Here is a 19,140-nt window from a genome sequence, read left to right on the forward strand (position 1 = left end):
TATTTTTCTGTCACTTATATGTGCTTGTAGTCAAAGCAGGGAGTTGTCTGTGCTCAATCTTCCGTCTTACACTGGAAGTCAACGTAAAGCCAGTGGCTTTCCTAGCTCGGACTTCATCCTGAAGACAATTCAGGATCACTGAAAGATAAAGTTTCCTTCAGCCCTTTAGCTTGATACACTATGCAAAACCAGACAGCACTTCTAATTAGCTCAGCATCCTGTCAGCTCACCGGCACACACAGGTGTTGCAGTCTGCAGGGGTGAGGTTATCTTTACGGAGGTCAGTGCACAATGCACATTTCTCAGGTGCCTTTCCTTTCCTAAGGTATTTGTTAAACAGTAAAGTTACTGGAGAACATTTTAGAATTCCTTCTCCAGAGATTTTTAAAACTAGAAAACTGAAACTAAACCACCCAGGCACAGCTCCTCGAGCTGCTGCAGTCCCGTGAGCAGAGGTGAGCTCCCGGCACACCTCATTTGCTAACAGAGAAAATCCGCCGTGTGAGTCGCAGGCCTCTTGCAAGGCTCAGCTCTCGTGAGCGACTGGGAAACTGACAACGCGTAGGTGCTGTGCAGGGTACAGTGACGGCCATCATCTCTGACCCTTCCCGTGAGGAGGAGGAGGGAGAGCCACCCTGACGAAGGCAAACCTGAGCCCCTGAGAGGCGAGATGACCCCTGCAGAGGACTGTGGGGAGCGGGCGGGCAGGGGCCAAGTCCTAAGCGTTTTCAGAGCTCAAGGGAGACAAAGTCCATGTTCGGCTCACCAGAGACGGCTTCACTGGGAGGCTCAGAGTAAATACTCTTTATATTTAGAATAATTTCTAGGCTATTTCTACCAAAAAAGATAATATGTTTGCTTCCCTGACAAAAATTTCAAAAAAAAACACCTGGAAATCAAAGAAACCGTCCATTTTTCAGTGTCTCCACTATTAATTCACAGGTTCCAGTGAGATCGCTTTTGCTTAAAAATAAACCATTGCAGCCTCTTCCATTAATGATGAACCTAGCATGATGCTGCTTATCAAAAAGGAAAAGGCTTAATGAGAACACGGGAAATATTTCTTTCAGTTCTGCCAGCATGTGTATTGATTGAGTGCCCTGTGCCAGACACCGCTCCATGCTGGAGACAATCCCTCCCTCCCTCCCTTCCTAAGTGCAGTCAATGATGTCTGTTGTAGACACTACTCATATTTCCTTGGTAGCTTCTCATAAGGAAAGAATAAATTTATATCATGCTGTACTATCAACAGATTAGGAACAATGACATTTAAAACCAGGTAGCATGTCTGCAAATCACAACGTGAACCTTGGAGATTTTCACCTAATCTTAAATGAAACTGTCCCACTGTGGCAGACTGTTCACCACATGAATCTTCAGGTCAGAACCAAGAAGGCAACGTCTCGTACACAGGCAAAAACCCTAGAGACAGAAGCAGCAGCAGCTTGAATTAAGGGAACACTCTCTCCCTTTACAGAGTGACATTTACTCCAAAATACATCAAAATATATTTCTCTGAAAAAATCTCTCTGGAATCGTCCATCCCTGAATGTAAGAAACTAAATAACTATGGTTGGAATAAGAATTACATTAAACCACCTTACCTGGCTGATACTATAAGAAAATCCACAGGCAACACCTCTTTGGAATGTCCTTTTTAATTTTTTACTTGCCCAAATTTGATCGTGTATTCTTTTCTGCTACCAAGGGCTATTACTCAACTGGTTATCTGCTTTCAAATCTATTTCTCATTCCAGCTTGCTGTTTTGCTTTTCTTTTTAAGATGGGAATTGTGACTTCTTCATCTCTCTAAGGGATTTGGCACATAGTAAATGTTCAATCAATTTCTTTTGGATGAAGTCAGCATTTGTTTTAAAAAATCTATGCCTTGGCTTTTGTTTTTGATTTTTTTGTACTGAAGTCTTTGTGTCACTAAAGTATATTATTTGTGGTTATATTCCAAATTTATGTCTATGAAAAGTCCCACAGATACTGATCTTCAAAGTTTTTTCTGACAAGTTTACATCTTCAAAACTATCTAAGAAAACTAGTAGCATAATATTAAAATTAGTCACACAATATTTTTTTATTGAAGTGGAATGTGAGTGGAAACTAAGCCACTGGTATTCAACATGCTGTATAAATTAAGAAATTCTAGTTGTGTTTTTTTTAAGCTTCTAAATAAAGTACATCAAAGGTATCCATTCCCTGTTCATGTCCTTACTCTATTCCTTTAGATCTAGGAAGTAAATGGAAATCTTAAAATGCTTTTATCAACCTTTAGTGAGTTATAACCACTGGGCACCTGTGAATTCACATAATGATATGAACATAGGTTGACATGTTTACCTACCTAGTCTATTCTCTTTTGGGGACATCTTTATTAGAGATAAAATCCATATACCATAAAATTCACCCATTTAAAATGTGTAACTCAATGGTTTGGTACATTCACAGAGTTGTGCAACCTTCACTGATCAAAGTTTGGAACGTTTTTATTACCCCAAAAAGAAACCCCATCACCATTAGCAGTCACTCCCCACTCTCCCCCTCTGCTCAGCCCTAGGCGACCAAAAGTCTTCTTTCTGTCTCTAAACATCCTGCTACTCTGGACATTTCATATGAATGAAATCATAAAGTGTGTGTTCTTTTGTGAGTGGCTCACTTTGCACAATGTTTTCAAGGTTCTTCCATGTTGTAACATGTGCAGAATGTACCAGCACCACATTCCTTGCTATGGATGAATAATATTCCAAGGTAATGATGCTGGCCATCTTTTCATGTACTTACTGGATGTTTGTATACCTTCTTTGGAGAAATGTCTCACCTTATTCAGGTTGTAAAAGATGCTAAAATTAAGAGATTCATTGTCAGGGGAGAAGAGGCTGAGGACGTGGCTGAACAACCTTTACTAATAGCTTGGAAAGATCAAAGGTTCAGAGTGTTCAGTCACACCAAAGGCCCTCTGAAGAGCTTAAGCGTGTGACACACAGATCTCTGCTGCTATCCCAGCAGAAGCCAAATATGGAGTTTGGAGTATCTGCAAAAATCTTGGGATTTTTCTGTCTAATGGAATGCATCCCCATGGCATACCTAGGAGATCCACGTGTTCTTAAGAATGTTATTTCTGTAGAAACATTGCCATCTTGGACTGAAGGGGACAGAGAGAGCAAGATACCAAAGAAGGCTGTTGGACCCCCAAAATTCTCAGGCAGTTTAATGACATAGGATTACAATTGTTTACTCTCTCTCCATGGCTTCATCCACATTTTCAGATTCTACAAAAAAAAATATTTAAGTATGAAATTGTGAATGTTTTAAATGGATTCTCCATTGGGAATGAAATAATGTCTTTTGCAGCAACTTGGATGGAACTGGAGAGCATCATCCTCAGGGAAGTATCTCAGGGATGGAAAAACAAACACCACGTGTTCTCACTTACAAGTGGGAGCTAAATGCGGGGTACATATGGTCATAAAGTGGTGTGATGGACACTGAAAACTAAGAAGGGGGAGGGTTGGGGTGAGGGATAAAAATCTACTTATCATGTACAACATACACTGTTCTGGTGACAGGTACACTAAGAGCCCTGACTTCAGCATTATATAATTTATCCATGTAACGAAAAAACACTTGTACCCCCTAACTCTATTGAAATAAAAAATGAAATTATTTGATGGTAAATTTTATTAAAGTGAAAAAGAGATTGCAAATATTACCCAAAGCTGAGAGAAAGAGTCGGAAGGTTGGCGGAGGGATTGTGCAGAAAGCCTTTTAGACATGCGGATTCCCTACCTTATCTGGTGGAAAGTCAAGAGGTACAGTTAAGATCAGTGGAACAAGTGATTTATATATAAAGAAATTTTTGTACTTTGCCATGAAATAGATCTAGAGATGACTTTAAATAATGTTCCAGGTTTTATAAGTCAGGCTAAAGAAAAGGAAGTGAAAGGAAATGCAAATGAGCTCAACTTCTGACTGTCATAGTTGGTAGTCTGTGGACATTGACCCACAAGCACAGTTTTAAGAGGTATATGAATAAATACCACAATACTTAAAATCAGAAATTGTGAAGAGTAATCGTATCTAGGGATTGACTACAGAATTGACTGTGTGAGAAAAAGATTATTACTATCATGGTTAATTTAACATCTTTTTACTGTTTTTCTTCCTATTTACATACATATATTACTTGTGCAATAGCATTAATAAAGTCATATACTGACTATAAACATGCTCACACCTGCATTGAGAGCCTGGACCGGCATGTGTCTGCATGGTGCACCAACCCTAAGGCCAGCTGATGTAACTTCCTAAACGGCTAGGCAGTTGCCGTGGGAACAAAGGTGTCGCCTGCTCCAGCAGAGAAATGGTGAGTGGAGCAATTCTCCCCCCAGCGCCCACCAGAATGGGTGTGTTAACCCCAAATAGTTGTGCCACATAGCGAACACCACACATATCTGACCTAAGGCATGATTTAATTTCAGAAATCATTATTTGTCATACAGAATATATATTTTTAATATGAATTTCATTGGCTTCATTGATTGATCTGTATTTAATTTGCCTGTCTCTGTTAATTTAATGCAGACTGTAAAAGGACCTTAAATCTGTTTAATGCATGTACGTGTGTACAGTAGTAAGAACTAAGTCAGTGCTGGAGACAGGAATTGACTTTTCCTTCCCAATTTTGAAAAACATCGATATATACCTCAATGTGAATGAGTCTCAGTTTCTCTCTTGGTGCTAAAGAAGACAAAGAACCACATTTTGAAGCCGAGAGGCGTCCCCTCAAGGGCTGAGGGAGGACCTGGCACAGATTGTGGGAAGGAGCCGGAAGGGACGCGGGTGTGCGGTCGCTGCCCAGTGCTGGTCTCCTCAGTGCCGGCACTTCGCTTCCGACGTCGACGTCCGATGTCCCCACACTCCGCACGTGAAGCTGTCTGTGAGCTAAGGACGCTGTAAAACTGCCAAAGCGTCTACTTGCCCTTGTCTCGGTTTGCCTGTCTGCTGCGACAACTGCACAGGCTTGACGGCGTGCAGCAAGAGACGTTTATTCTCTCACAGCTCCAGAGTCTGGAAGTCATGAATCGGTTTCTCTGGGCCAACACCGAAGTGTCGGCAGAGCTGCATGGCCTCGGAGGTCTAGGGAAGAGTCTTACTTGTCTCTTCAGCTCCTGGGGGCTGCCGGCACTCTCTGGTTTGAGGCCACATCACCCGGTCTCTGTCTCTGGGGTCACACTGCCGCCTCCTCGTCTGAGTGTCAATCTCCCCCTGGCCCCCTCTGATGGCAGTCAGGCCCCACTGGACAGTCCTCCATCTCGACGTGCTGAACAGAGCCACTCAAGAGCCCTGTCTTGGCCACCCAAGGCACCATTCCCAGGTTCCAGGGACCAGAGCATCACTATGTTTGTGGGGGCCTTTTTTAGCCTCCCACGGCCCTCAAAACCTTTCTCCCATTTCCAACTAACCCACCACGTTAGAAGACATCCCCTGAGGATACAATGATCATACAATTACTGAATTAAAAAAAAAAAGACGTGAAGAATTTGAGTAAGGGAAAAGCAAGAGAAAAAGAGACTGATTAAATCTGAGGTTCTGTAAATTTCCACTTAACCTAATTTCTGATGATTTCAATACCTCACTTAAAAGCACAGAGTCAATTTAGGAAAAACCTGGGATTCGGGGAATGCGCAATAGTGATCTGAGAAAGTGCATGTATGTGCTGTGATCTGGAGGTGACCAGCGGTCGTTCAAGTGGCACGTCAGGTGAAGAGTTCTGCCCCCAAAAGAAGCTGGAACCATTTCAACCTGGAACTTCGTTCTCCTGGGCCTCTGACCTGCCTAGCTCATGTTGCACCATTTCTCTCCAGTTCTCTGACTTTATTTTGCCATAGATCTTTACATTCCTGACCCTGACCTAATATGGTAACTAACTGCTGCTCTTGTTTCCTGACTGGCCAGAGAATTCCCTAAACAGCCACTCGTATACGAGCCAGCTGCATGTGACATATGGCCCTAAGGATCCCCAAGTTAATTTGAAATGGAACAAGAGGGTTTCATCTAAACCAGGCAAGAGACTCCAGGGAAAACCAGGGTCCCAGCATCAGAGTCACTCGTTGTCGTGGTTTATATACAACCGTGCCTTTAACATAGGATGTAGCAATGCTTGAAAACCGCCCCTTTACGGATAAATATGTAGACGCTTGGCCTTTGCAGACAGTCTTAATGCAAGTGTGAATAAAAAGCCTCTATCGCCGTCCCTTAGAAAAATGGCCCTTTAGAGTAACGATCCAACAAATAAACAAGATGCACCTAACAATCCTTCTAGAATTAATGGTGGGAAGGCAAAGGAGAGACCGTTAAGACCTCCCAGGGACCCACTTCTCAGGACTGTGGAAGTTTGCAACTCACTTTAAGGCAAGTAGCAACGTAAACTCATCTTTTCTTTCAGGAGAATCTGTCAGAACTCCCTCTTTTCAGATTTGCTTCAGTTTAAAGAATGACTCAAAGTCACTGTTCAAGTTCAAGGCATGCAGGCTGCATTCCCCACGTATTCCACAAACCGAGGGTCGTGCTTGTGTGGTTGGCACTGCAGGCTGCTCCCCAGCACTGCTGCCCCTCTGCCCCCTTCCCACTCGGCCGAGCCCGGCTCCCGCACACCGCGGGCCTGCCCAGCCCCTTACCCTTTCCCAGCTGAGGCTGACGTGCAGTGCAGTCCGAGCACTCAGCTGTCTCCTGGCTAGTTTCGGGGAACGGAAGGACCTATTCAGGGAACTGTTTCCTCCATGGGGGAGAAAGAGATGCATGAGGCAAGTCCCGTGTGTCCCTCCCCTCCTGCCTGCGTGGGTCACGATGCACAAAGCTACCACGGCTCCTTCACCAACACGCTGGTGATGGCAGCAGAGAAATGTGGGGACAGTGTGAACCTCGATGACATCCTTGAGCCACTGCATCAGCCTGGGACTGCCTACGTCTGAACTTGCTCTGTGAAGCAATGCGGACACCTGCAGTTTGATCGGTTTTAATTAGCTGCTCTGTTACTTGCAGACAAAAACACTTTAACTAATAAACTGCAAAATCTGGTTTTGGATGCAAGCTCGAGCAGGTCCCTGAGACGGCCGTGCAAGGGCTGACCAGCCCACGAACGTCCTGACAGGCGTCCAGATGTGTCTGTGCACACTCGTGCCCTTTCTCTCCCTTCAGTGATGAGACCACTTCAGTCTCCCTCAGCTTCTGAAACCAGTTGTGATGTGTGACTTGGCGTAGACAACAGGAGCAATTAATTAGAGCTGATTTCAAACCCGGGGCCAGGTGTTCCCCAGTCTCCCACCCTGCTGCCAGGCCCCCGTGCAGCCTTCACTTTTGACCATTCCTGGCCCCTCCATGACGTCCCGGCCGTCCCATCCTCCGTCCAGTGACATGTGACGTCCAGTGATGTCCAGTGGCTCAGGGTGCTCTTCCCTCTTGGATTTCCTGCCGTCTCCCACAGTTCGTTCTCTGTGATGCCCCCCGTGATGGCTTCCTGCCCTCCCTGATCGCCCCACATGCTGAGTGTCATCTGCAATCCCCACTCCCAGCACGCGGGCGCAGTTAGCAAACTGAGCACTAACGGCAGCAGCTGCTGCAGCCACCACAACCCTCCGTCTGGTGACCAGAGCAGACACCGCCCACCAAATCAGTGGGGCACAGGCGGGCGGGAACTAAGGAGCCCGGGAGTCACGACCAAGTGCTCAAGCACAAGTGAACAACGCCAGAGACCTACTCACGTGACCTGTGCTTCCTGTGAGGGGACACTCGGGCCAAAGTGCCCGACAACGGACGGGATGTGGCAAGACTGGATTTGGGGGATGAGTGTAATGTAGGGGAGAGAACACAGGAACATGCCCAAAAGATACAGGGCAAGCCACGTACTTTTATAAGACTAAAACATTATGAGGTGTACATTATATGTTATGATATACACAAAAGCTATTAAATTACCGTTAAACTATTTTGCAATTTTCATAGAGATCATGTGGGACTGTATAATGAGATAATCCAATATAGGTTAAAAATTGGGCACGAAGGGCATCTAAAACACAACAGCGGAGCTCACGAACGTTATATGGACCAAAAGAAGCAGGTGACCTACTGTGTGATCACATTTATAACGTAAATGTGGAAAGTATAAAAACTTGCAAAGCTATTCTATGATGTCAGAAATTAGGTTACCCTTGTGGGGACGAGTGATAAGAATGAGCTATAAGGGGGCTTGTGGGAGGAAGGCTACCTTCTGGCCTTCTGATCTGGGTGCTGACTTTTTGATCATGTTTGGTTTGAATATTCATCAAACAACAGAATCTTCATTTATGTTTTATTCATATATTTAATTTGCTTATAACATTTATATATTTAATATACTATGTATATTCTATATGCCTATTATTCTTCAATAAAATGTTTTAAAGTAATTTGTTCCAGAATTTGAAAAAGATAAGCTGACGGTTAGCAATGCAGTCACAGGCATTAGACTTAAATCAAATCGCGACAACACTTCAATTCCGTAAGAATAATCTGTGTGTTATGTTCCTACCCAAAAGACTAATGAGTCTTCTATTCTGATAATCCAGGCTTGCCCTTCCCCCAAAGTCTGCCTTCAACACAACTTTCAGTTATCCCAGGCTTTTCATTTATATACCACCCGAGAGTGTTCTGATGTTTTCCATCACAAACCACTGTCCCTCTGCTCTCAGTGGAAATGCACAAAAGTCAAATGTCGGGGATGTTTGAATGCAAACGCGGCCCTGCTGGAGTGGCAGATTCCCACACAGATCCGAGGCACCGGCGAGCATCGCAGCCGTTTCCGTAGGAACGCAGGAACGGCAGCTGCCAACAAAAGGCATATGCTGCACGTGACCTACCGTAGACTCATATTTAACATCCGAAAATAAAAAGGTAACTTTGAGTCTATTACTCCAAAGAGAACTCTGGAAAAGAGCACAGACCAGCAAGGGAGAAATGAATGACAAAATTGAAAAGGACACATTCTCATCTGGCAAATCCCTTCGGAACTAAGATTGCCTTAAACACTTTTAATTTGATTTCTAAAACATAAATTTGCATAACTGGTGATAATTAGACTGCACGACAGAACAAGGAGCCTTGTTGTTCAGCATGATCGCCACGAGGCCCTTCCAGAGCCCGGTCATCCGCGGCCATCCCGCCACTCGCCGGATCTCCCGCCCAAGCTGGAAACACGTTCACATGCAGACCGACGGGAGTGAGTTCAGAACGGGTTTCTTAGTTAAGCAGAAAGCAGGTACTGTCCTCTGAGTTATCAGAATAGAGGACTAGAAACTGGCAGTACTTGAAAAATATTATTTTTCAACAAATATGTAGTACAATTTCTAACTAAGTCTATCAGAATGGAAGCCATGCTGGGGGGGGCGGTGCCGTGGGAGCGCCCCCCAGACCTGTGCAGATAGGTCCGACAGGTGCCCGATGTCACCGGGACGCTCCATTCCTCAAGGCTAAGCCATGTCCCTCTTCCGGAGGAAGCCACTCCCAGCCCGGCGGTGATCTCATCCCACCAGATCACTGCCTCGGTCACCTCCACGACGCCACAGGCCTCAGCCACGCCCTCACGACTTCTGCCTCGGCTTAGTGATTAGTGTGGGATTCTCCGTGGAGAGCGTCTACGTCTTTCCCATATTCTGTCCGGCACTCGGCACGGCGTTCTCAGCTCCTCACGGGGGGCGTTAATGTTGGATGGCTTGATGTCGCTCTGAATGTCAGTGAATTGGAGACAGCTCTGGAGCCAGTGGCAGGTTGAATGATTTGACAGCCTCCTCTGCCTGACAGAATTTTATGACAAAACAAAGCCACTGTGGTGCTGCAGCAGAGGGGACACAGCCCGGCTGGGGCAGGAGAGAGCAGCAGCTCAACGCTCCCCATGCAGTGTGGCCGGACAGTCCTGAACCCAGGCACTCGGGCCCGGACTGCACAGCCTGGAGAAGCAAACGCCACTGGCGGAAGCCCAGCGGAACAGAAAGGCTAAGCAAGGCTCAGCTGTGCTTTTATTTTAATGGAAAAATAAAAGGCAATTCTCCTCCCCAAAGCCTTGTCTGGAATCCAGGGATTCAGCAGAGCCCCACCTCTGGTGGTCGCCTCCAGCGCCTTGTCATTGCCCCTGACAACTGGCTGTCAGCCGGGGAGAGATAACAGTTTACAATGACCGTGTTCTCTATTTATTGCAGGAGAGATGCTGCCATGTTTGCTCCTGGTGCTCGAGAACTGAATGCAAAATACTCCCAGGATCAGCTGCTGTGCTGGAGAGAGCCTCCCAGTGTGCCGCAGGATGAGCAGAGTGTGGGAGACCAAGGTCCCAGGGCCCGGTTCTCAGGCTCTGAGCTCCTCGAGACGTCCCCCGCCACCTGGTCGCTGTGGACCGTCTCTGTGCAGGGGCTCCGGGCAGCCACATTATCCCTCTTCTTAGTCACACGGTGAGAGCCCTTGGGGCCTGGGTGACATGAACGCTGATGTATACTTTGGGACGGTGGGAGTCGCTGCAAACTACTAAGACATCATTGCTTTCTAGGTTCCCAAGGGAGTCTCAGACAAGCACAGAGTCAAGCCTTCAATAATCATTTTCCCACATAAAGCACAGTCCTGTTCAAAGAAGAGCAAAGGCAGGAACGCAGGCTCCGGAGATCTGCGGGCGCTGATTTCCTTTACTGTCATTGAAGACACTTGGCTGCTAAAGTCCCCGGCTGTGTTACAGCAGTGGCAGCACGATCATGAAATACAACCAGGACTCATCTTTGCTCACTGGCCCCCCATCTCTCTCCACTCTGCTCATTTCGATTTCAACAGGTGAAGAGATTTTTTCCCTGTTCAATCAGATACACTGTCTTGAATCCTGAGTCCAGATGTTCCAGGCAACTGTGGTCTATTTGCAAAGCTCCTCCTGGAGGAGATTACAACACACTTCTCTTTTGTTGCAGAATTGCTGCTGCAACCTCTTCAACGTCAGGCAAAGTTTAATGGCACTGTAGTACATAAATGGCCAGATTACGCTTTTTTAAATACGACTTTCCCGTCATTTTTTTAAACTAACAGCTTAATTGAGATAAAATTCGTATATCATAAAGTTCAGTTTTCATGTGTGCAATTCAGTGTTTTAAAATATATTAAGAGTTGTGCATCGATCAACATTATCATGGAGTATTTTCATTACCCCCAAAAGAAATTTCATACCTATTAGCAGGCATTTCATTTTCTCCCCATCTCCAGCTCTTGACAACCACTACTGTATTTTCTATCTTTTTGGGTTTACCTGCTCTGGAATAATATGCTATGTGGCCTTAATGCCAGGCTGCTGTCACTTGGCATGATGTCTCCAAGGCTCACCCATGCTGTGGTGCATCAGCACTTATTCCTTTCACAGCTGAGGGATATCCCGGCGTTTGCACACATCACACTTAACTGTCCATTCACCAGGTGATGGGCACCGGGGCTGCTCCCACTGTTGGCTACTCTGAATAATGCTATCGTGAACCGCGTACACAAGTCTCCGTGTGAACATATGTTCTCAGTTTTCATGAGTGTATACCTAGGAGTAGAATTACTAGGTAATTTTCCATTCCCAGCTTGCTGAGGCTTTTATCATGAAAAGATTTTTGGATTTCGCCACATGCTTATTCCATGTCCACTGAGATGACCCTGTGCTTTTTGTCCTTTATTCTATTAATATAGCTATATTACACTGATTGATTTTCATATGTTCAGCCAAATTTTCTTTCTTGGGATAAATCCCATTTGGTTATGGTGTATAATCTTTTTATATGTGGCTAGAATCAGTTTGTTGCTATCTTGTTCAGGATTTTTACACCTATCTTCAAAAGGGCTATTAGTCTATAGTTACCTTTTCTTGTGATATCTGTATCTAGTTTAGTATCAGGGTATACATTGTCTTTTCTCATTTAAGTTTTGGGCTAGTAGTTTAATCAAGCATCATAATTTGCCTGTATTTTTACACCTACCAAAAATAGTTTTACATTGCAATATCTACTTCTTTTCCCATCTTAGGGTCTAATATCTGTGCAGTCTATTTACTGAGGATTGGAACTTTGTTTACTGCCCACACAAAGAGCATCTGATATAATAATGAAAATGGTTGGAGCAGTGACGTACTGGTTTCCCGGTGGCCACGATGTTTTCCTATAATACATCCCTAATGTTTACCGTAAGGCAAAGGCAGTCTTCTCTCCCTAATGCCAACACTCTCTGGCTACTACATTCTTACCACGCCATCAAGTCCACTTCACATAGTGCCTTCTTCCTGAACTGTCTCATACAGGGTTTCTCTCTCTTCTGAACTCCTAGAGCACTTCTGATTGACATACTCAGTAATGCATGTACATGCCTGTATTTGTTGCAGGTTTTCACTGCAGATTTCAGTGTCTTTGCTTTCCTGAGAGATTCATGACTCTGGTTTATACTTTGCTTCATCACTAGTACCTAATACGTACCTTCTCCTTAGTGCAAATTCAATAAATGTTGTCTTAATAAGTTTCTTAATTAATCCTTGATATGATGCCCAGAGACTCCACACACTATATAAAATTATTCTATTTATGCCACTGTCTTTAAGTTCATCAAACACAAATAGCATCTGTGAATTTGAATATATGCCAAGCATTTCCACCTAGCCAACAGCTATATTAATAAATTCAAAGTGTATAAAATGGATGGTTTTGCACTGAAACGATATTACATCATTTTATCACGTGGCACAATGAGAATTAGAACGAGGGAAAAATAAATTATATCATAGGCAGTGACTTAGAAAAATTTCAAGGTGAAATTATGTGCTTCCTCCCTCGCAGTAACTCGCTTCCCCGAGAATGACAGAAGTACCTGGCGTCAGCAGAATGACCGAGGTGACGATGAGGGAGCAGATGACCAGAATCACAAGCAGTGCGATCGCGATGCCCTTCCAGTTCCGTTGCGGAGGATTACTTCCCACCAGCTCCTAAAACAGCAGCAGCAGGAAAGAAAACCCGAGTGAGTGAAATAAGGAAACCAAATAGGCCAAATAAATATATTTCATTTAAATCAAGGACCGAGACCCCAAACAGTGAAGGAGGTGCATTCCCATCCTCGAAGCTGCTGTTAGCTCCTCTCTGTGCCTGTCCACCTGCAGTGCCCAAAGCTCAGCCCGTCTCTTCCCCGTACCATGCAAAACTTTGTCTCAAGAAAGAATCTGCTATGATATGATGTTTATGGCTTTTGTGTAAACCTAATGCTCCTCCCAATAAACCAGACTCCACAGTGCAGGGTAATCTTGAAGCTTCCTCTTTATTACGGACAACCTACTTGCTCCCATTGATTAAAACCAAGTAGGATTAAATCTTTTAGCCCCAAGTCCTCTTTCATCTTTCCCTGTCTTTACAGCTACACTATTAACTTTGTTTTCAGGCTACCACATTCACATATTTATTTAGCACATACTGTGTGCCAGTTGTAATCAACTTCTGCCCGTCTCTCACCATCTTGAATTTTTCTTTTTCCTCAGCTCCTCATTCATGGTTTCAAGATTTTCCTCTCTTCACAGGTGACTCACCGACGATCCCTATTCTAGGGTTTAGTCTCCTCCCCGGAGCCCTATTTGCACTGTAGCCAGGGTTGGGGGGGTGGGAATCTGCAGACACTGCTAGAGGTTGGATAAATCTAGGAACTTAATCAGGCATATGGGCTGCTGAGATCAAACTTTCTGTTTCTTTCAAATTAGGGTGATCATATAATTTGTAGTCCAAACTACAAATTTGAGAGACAAAGGGGCAATATTAATAATAAATAATAAGCATAACAGTTACATATTAATTATTATTAATTATATAGAAACAAATAAGGACAGATGGCCACACTAAAAATGGACTTTTGTGTAATACCAAGCTGAGAACTCTCTCTCACAGTCCCATAATTGCAGCTCATATTAACCAAGCTGAGATGAAGAATGGAGCTGGCCCCCAAAATAGACAGTGCGATGTGTAAACACATCTTCATCCAAGACTGGAGGTTCATTAGAATGAACCAAGTTGTACATCAAAATAAAGACAATAGTCACTTAATCGTGGAATACCAAATAGTTAATATTTGCCTTCCAGATGTTTGATATTAGACATATTAGTTTTTAAATCAAAAACAATTCAGAGGGGTGTCACAGTCTTAGCAGGAAAGAGTTCTATACTTGTTTAGAAATTTTTAACTATCTCCATATTTGCCATCCAGAACTTACTGAATCTGTTAGAAAGTAGCTTTTTAGAAATTAAAAAATAAGACTAAACATAGCATGAAATAACTACAAAAAGTTACATTAATTCAATCTCATTTTCTATCAGACAGGGTTTTCTTTGTGGAAAAAAACCACATCACCGGCCGATACCAACGACAAATGATTAAATGATGTTGACTCAGCAGCTTTTCATTTCGCCCAAATTCAAAAAGAAAACTAAGCCCTTCTCACCAAATGTGTGAATAGCGTAAATCGTTCAGTGGTACTATTCACACAACCAGCATAGGGTAGACAATTTCTCACAGACATCAGCCACAGGGAACCATCAAAACCAGTGTTTTACTATTCAAGAGCAAATCTTATTCAATATCCAGAATGACAAAATTAATGTTATTGTGTTCAACAGCTCAAACAATTGATATCTTTTGAATCTTGTTTCTAATAAGAATAATCTAGAATTCTAAATTCTGTTTTAAACATATGTATTATATAATAGGTGCATCTCTCAAAGCCTGTATGTAAAACAAAACATAACAAGGCAAAAAACCCTAGGACTTTGGCTCTGCATCAATGAGTATGACTGATTACTTGCAGGAGGGCACTGGAGCTAACGTTGCAGTCACAGGTCCCTCCCGGGCCCAAACACACACGCAACACGACATCCCAGTTTCAGGTGGATACTGTTACAGACAATGAAATAGAGAGTATATTTAGAAAGATGACCAAAATACAAAGATGTTTGCAAAACATGTCACATGGAGTGAAGTTGAAGAATGTAATGTGTTCAGCCTCAAATATCAAATACTTAGAGTCTTCATCTATTTGAAGATACATCACATGGAAGAGGGAGAAAACGTATTCTGTGCAGCTCCCAAAGGCACAGTGACAAGCAAAAGGAAATTTCACAGAGGCAGAATTGTGTATCAAACTTCAGAATTTCTAAGAATTACTATTGCCTAATAATAGAATGGGCTGCTTCACCAGAAGTGGGCAGGAGGAGTGAATATCTAATAAGGGTTCCAGAGGGCAATCCTTCAGGGGAAAAAGGTGGAAAGAGATGATCTTAAAAATGCCAAATATAGGATAAATTCTACGTACACACATAGGACGGAGAAGAAAGATGCAAAACCAAGGAAGTCGGTACTGTGGGTGGAGAAATGGGGGAGAACCAGGATACTTCCTGAAAAGGGACAAAGACTGTTTCCACCAGGCCCACTGGACTCATAAAGGATTTTTCATGGAAAATCCATTCAGTACGTATTATTGAATGCAAGAATGCGCAGTAAGATAACCAAACAGGCGATGACAGCATATCCCACTTAAGTGAAGTGATTCTGGATTATATACACCATTTCTTAAGTACAGATACATCATATTATCTTTCAGGCAGTATTCCTGCATCTAAAAAGCAGAGTAATTTTACCCACAGGAATGAAGGCATTCACTGAATTCCATTTTTATTTGCCTAATTTCATTTTTCACAGAGCAGGTAATTTTCTTTTAGCACATAAACAACATCATAACAATAATGAGAACCAAAGAGAAGAAAAGATAAACAATTTTGTTAATCCAAGAAATGAAAAATTTTCACCTTTTCTATATTCCTTTCTATTCCTGGTCTATATGCACATGTAATTTTTACATAGATATAGCCACAGCATAGACATGGTTTTTAAGTTAGAATGCAGGCTAATATAATATGTGCTTCTCTGAACATCTAATTTGTCTCTCAAAATTCTGACTTCCTCATCTCAACTTTCAGAAGTTGAACTATCAAACATTTGAGTAGAACTGATCCTGCTTCCCATCAAGGGCAAGAGAAGTCAATCAATTATCCCCTCAAACACTGAGTTTCAGTAGTGTGTTTCCCAGTAGAATTATGTATTTTTTGCCTAGAATGATGAAAATGTGGCTATAATATATTCCCTGTTCTGTCTGGTAGCACATGCATGCCTTGGAGGCCAATTAAAATGGAAAAGAATGTTTACAATTAACCATTTGCTCTAAGAAGGAGAACAAATCTTCCATCCACCCATCTACCAATCCATCCATCCGTCCATCCATCCACCTCCATTTATTCATCCACCACATCCATTTATCCATCCATCCACATCCAGCCATCCACATCCATCCATCCATCCACATCAATCTACCCAACACATCTTTACCTAGGGCTTACTCTGCCAGGCCCTGTTCTGTGAACCTTGGATACAGCAGTGAACAAAATAGACAATGACACCATTACCAACCCAAGTTGAATGGCTTTCATGTTTTTCATGTTTCTTTCTTTTATTCTAGTGCAGGAAGGAGGGCACAAACAGTAAGCAGAGTCAGGAAACGGTAGGATGATGGGGTCCTGTGGGCTGCTGGCACTGAAGGAGCTGAGAGAGATCTCCCAGCAAAGTGACCTTCGAACAGAAGGAAGGAATTACGCAGGGACGACAGCTGAGATAAGGCCGTTGGGTGCAGGGAGCGCAGGCACCCAGTCTGGAGGTCAGCGAGGAGGCAGTGGCCAGAGTGGCAAGAGTGGGGTGACTGAGCTGGGCGAGGATGTGGGGGGAAGGGGCCAGGGAGGGCAGAGCCTGAGGGCCTGTGTTAGAGGGAAAGGGGTTCAAGCCCCGCCGAGTGCGAATCAGACTCCGGCTTAGGGCGATGGCCAGGGCAGCTGCTGCACTGGGAACAACCAGGGCTGCCAGGGTGGGGACAGAGGGATGAACAAGAGGAGAGAGTGATGCAGCCTTGTCCCGGGTGGGGGTGGTGGAGGTGGAGAGAAGCAGTTGAATTCTGGGCGTATTTCAGGAAAATTTAGTCAACAGTGCTATTCCTGGCAGATCACACAGCCCTAGGTGTCAAGACACATTTATGTGCCCCGTTTGCAGTTAAAGTGCTGTCTGGGGCGCTGGCCTTCCCTTCTCAAGAAAGGGCCTTACGTGCACGTTACAGAGCAAGTCTGTCTTCCTCTCTGGCTCTGAGCGAAATCTAAGTTCTTCCCCACTCTCCTGCCTTATTGCCCCTGGAGCAAGTCATGCCCTCTGTCCTCACAGCCCCCCACAACTTCTCTGTTCCCTGGGATCCCCCTCACCTTCATTTTGCCAGACAAACCTCTTTTCATTCTTAAGTTATCAGTCAAAATCCCACCTCTGACGTTTTAGGAAGCCTTGCCCTATTTTCACAGGCATTATACTTTTTTACCTGGATACAATCAAAATACTCAATAAGTGCTTTTCTGTAACATTGCTGCACCATTAAATTGTGTATTTAATGCTGTGTTGTTACCAGATTGCAAACTGCTTAAGGACACAATTACCTTGCTGTGTTCAAGGTCCCAATACCTGGTACGAAAGTCGGGACACCACAGTGCACAGGGACTGTGTGCTGAGTGAATGAACGAATGGATGCGTGTCTTTATACATAGTAATTTTTATCTGCAGCACGTCTGGCAGAAAGGCAATCGTGACTGATGCAGAAAGCAAAGGGTTACTACAAGCCCGGTTGCATTAGCGAGGCCATAGCAGCGACGGATCCCACAAGATGTAATGCAAACTGACATGTATAGTTGGCAATTCCTGTCCCTCGTGACATCACTGTGGCTCATACTTATTTTTAACTCAGGCAAAAAGAAAACAAACAGTGAAGTAAAAACAAGCCATACCTTTTCCTAAACTGTTGGTTATTTAAATACAAAATACATCTTTGCAGAATGTTATCATCTTAGTCATTTGTGATTACAGCTTGATATTTTATATGCCAATTGTACATGTGAAATGGAAGAAATAAATATTAGAACAATAATGAAAGACACCTCAATGTCATCTATGAACTGATTCAAGAATGACTCCATTATACGCTGCTTTATTTTTCTTCCCAGCTACAGCCTGTAGGACCCTTCACCTACGAGGGCATTCGTGCACGCTCTCTCCTGTCTGTGATAAAATCCAACCCATCCCATCCTGGTTTGAGCTTCACGCCTCCCACAAATTTCCCTCCCTAGCTTTACCCCTTAGGACAAAGAGTGCAGATTCAAATGAGAACTCTAAGGTGGAGATAATTTTAAAACTTGGAGAAATTGCAGGCTGCAAGTACGACAGGTGTGGGAGACAAAAGAAGCCAATTGCTTAGGTGTTACAAGGGTTAAATGTAAATGCCTTTTAAAGTGCATTATAATTTATAGAAATTATAGAAACATAAAATATTGCTTTACTATTTATTGCTATCACCACTAAATCATGTTTCAGTAACATGTGCTATATAAAAGGGGAAAGAACTCAAAAGTGCATTAAATTTCCTACACTTTATAAAGAGAGTGAAGGGGGTAGGATGATCACATTCTTTTTGTGATCCTCCAACTCCTTGTTTCATCCTAAACTTTAACAAGAGGAAATCAGAATTTTAATTTTTGTTGGGCCCTCAAAGAAGGGTGATCCAGGTTACAGCTATGTGACCCCACGATAAAGGGATGCCTTCCTTGGGCAGCAAGTACCCCCTGGAGTGTTCCGGGTACACGTCGTATGATATGCTTGTTTTGTGTAAGCCAAAGGGACAGAGGAGTGACAGCCAGCAGAAGTGCGATGAGAAGATGATTTCACAATAAATTAAAGCTCCTCCCAGGGGGCGCCACTGCGGGAGAAGACTGGGGCGCGGGGACCTGCGATGCAGGAACAGCCAGGTGCAGGAGGACAGCAGGGACCGCAGGGACCGCAGAGGTCCTGCCTGGCCGGCCACGATGGGGACAGCTGGCACTTTCGCATTTTATTTCCCTTAGCTAAAGGCAGAGGGGTCAACCAGATGGCCCTCTCAGTAGGGAAGGAGGAAGCAAGTTAAATTATTTTTCTCACAATAATCCATCTTTAAACCAATCAATC

At 43.8% G+C, this 19,140-nt stretch overlaps 1 protein-coding gene across 3 annotated transcripts in view; it reads right to left on the bottom strand.

Annotated features, from left to right (window-relative positions):
* The window catches only part of DPP6 (dipeptidyl peptidase like 6), a 616,516-nt gene that overhangs the window by 292,917 nt on the left and 304,459 nt on the right, over positions 1 to 19,140 (bottom strand). For all 3 annotated transcript variants that reach the window (XM_045564622.1, XM_045564624.1, XM_045564623.1), the window contains exon 2: positions 12,901 to 13,015. In XM_045564622.1, coding sequence (XP_045420578.1) covers positions 12,901 to 13,015 — 115 coding nt within the window. The remainder of the gene's footprint in view (positions 1 to 12,900; positions 13,016 to 19,140) is intronic.

The sequence above is a fragment of the Lemur catta genome, chromosome 11, assembly GCF_020740605.2.
Source record: "Lemur catta isolate mLemCat1 chromosome 11, mLemCat1.pri, whole genome shotgun sequence".
Taxonomy (NCBI): domain Eukaryota; kingdom Metazoa; phylum Chordata; class Mammalia; order Primates; family Lemuridae; genus Lemur; species Lemur catta.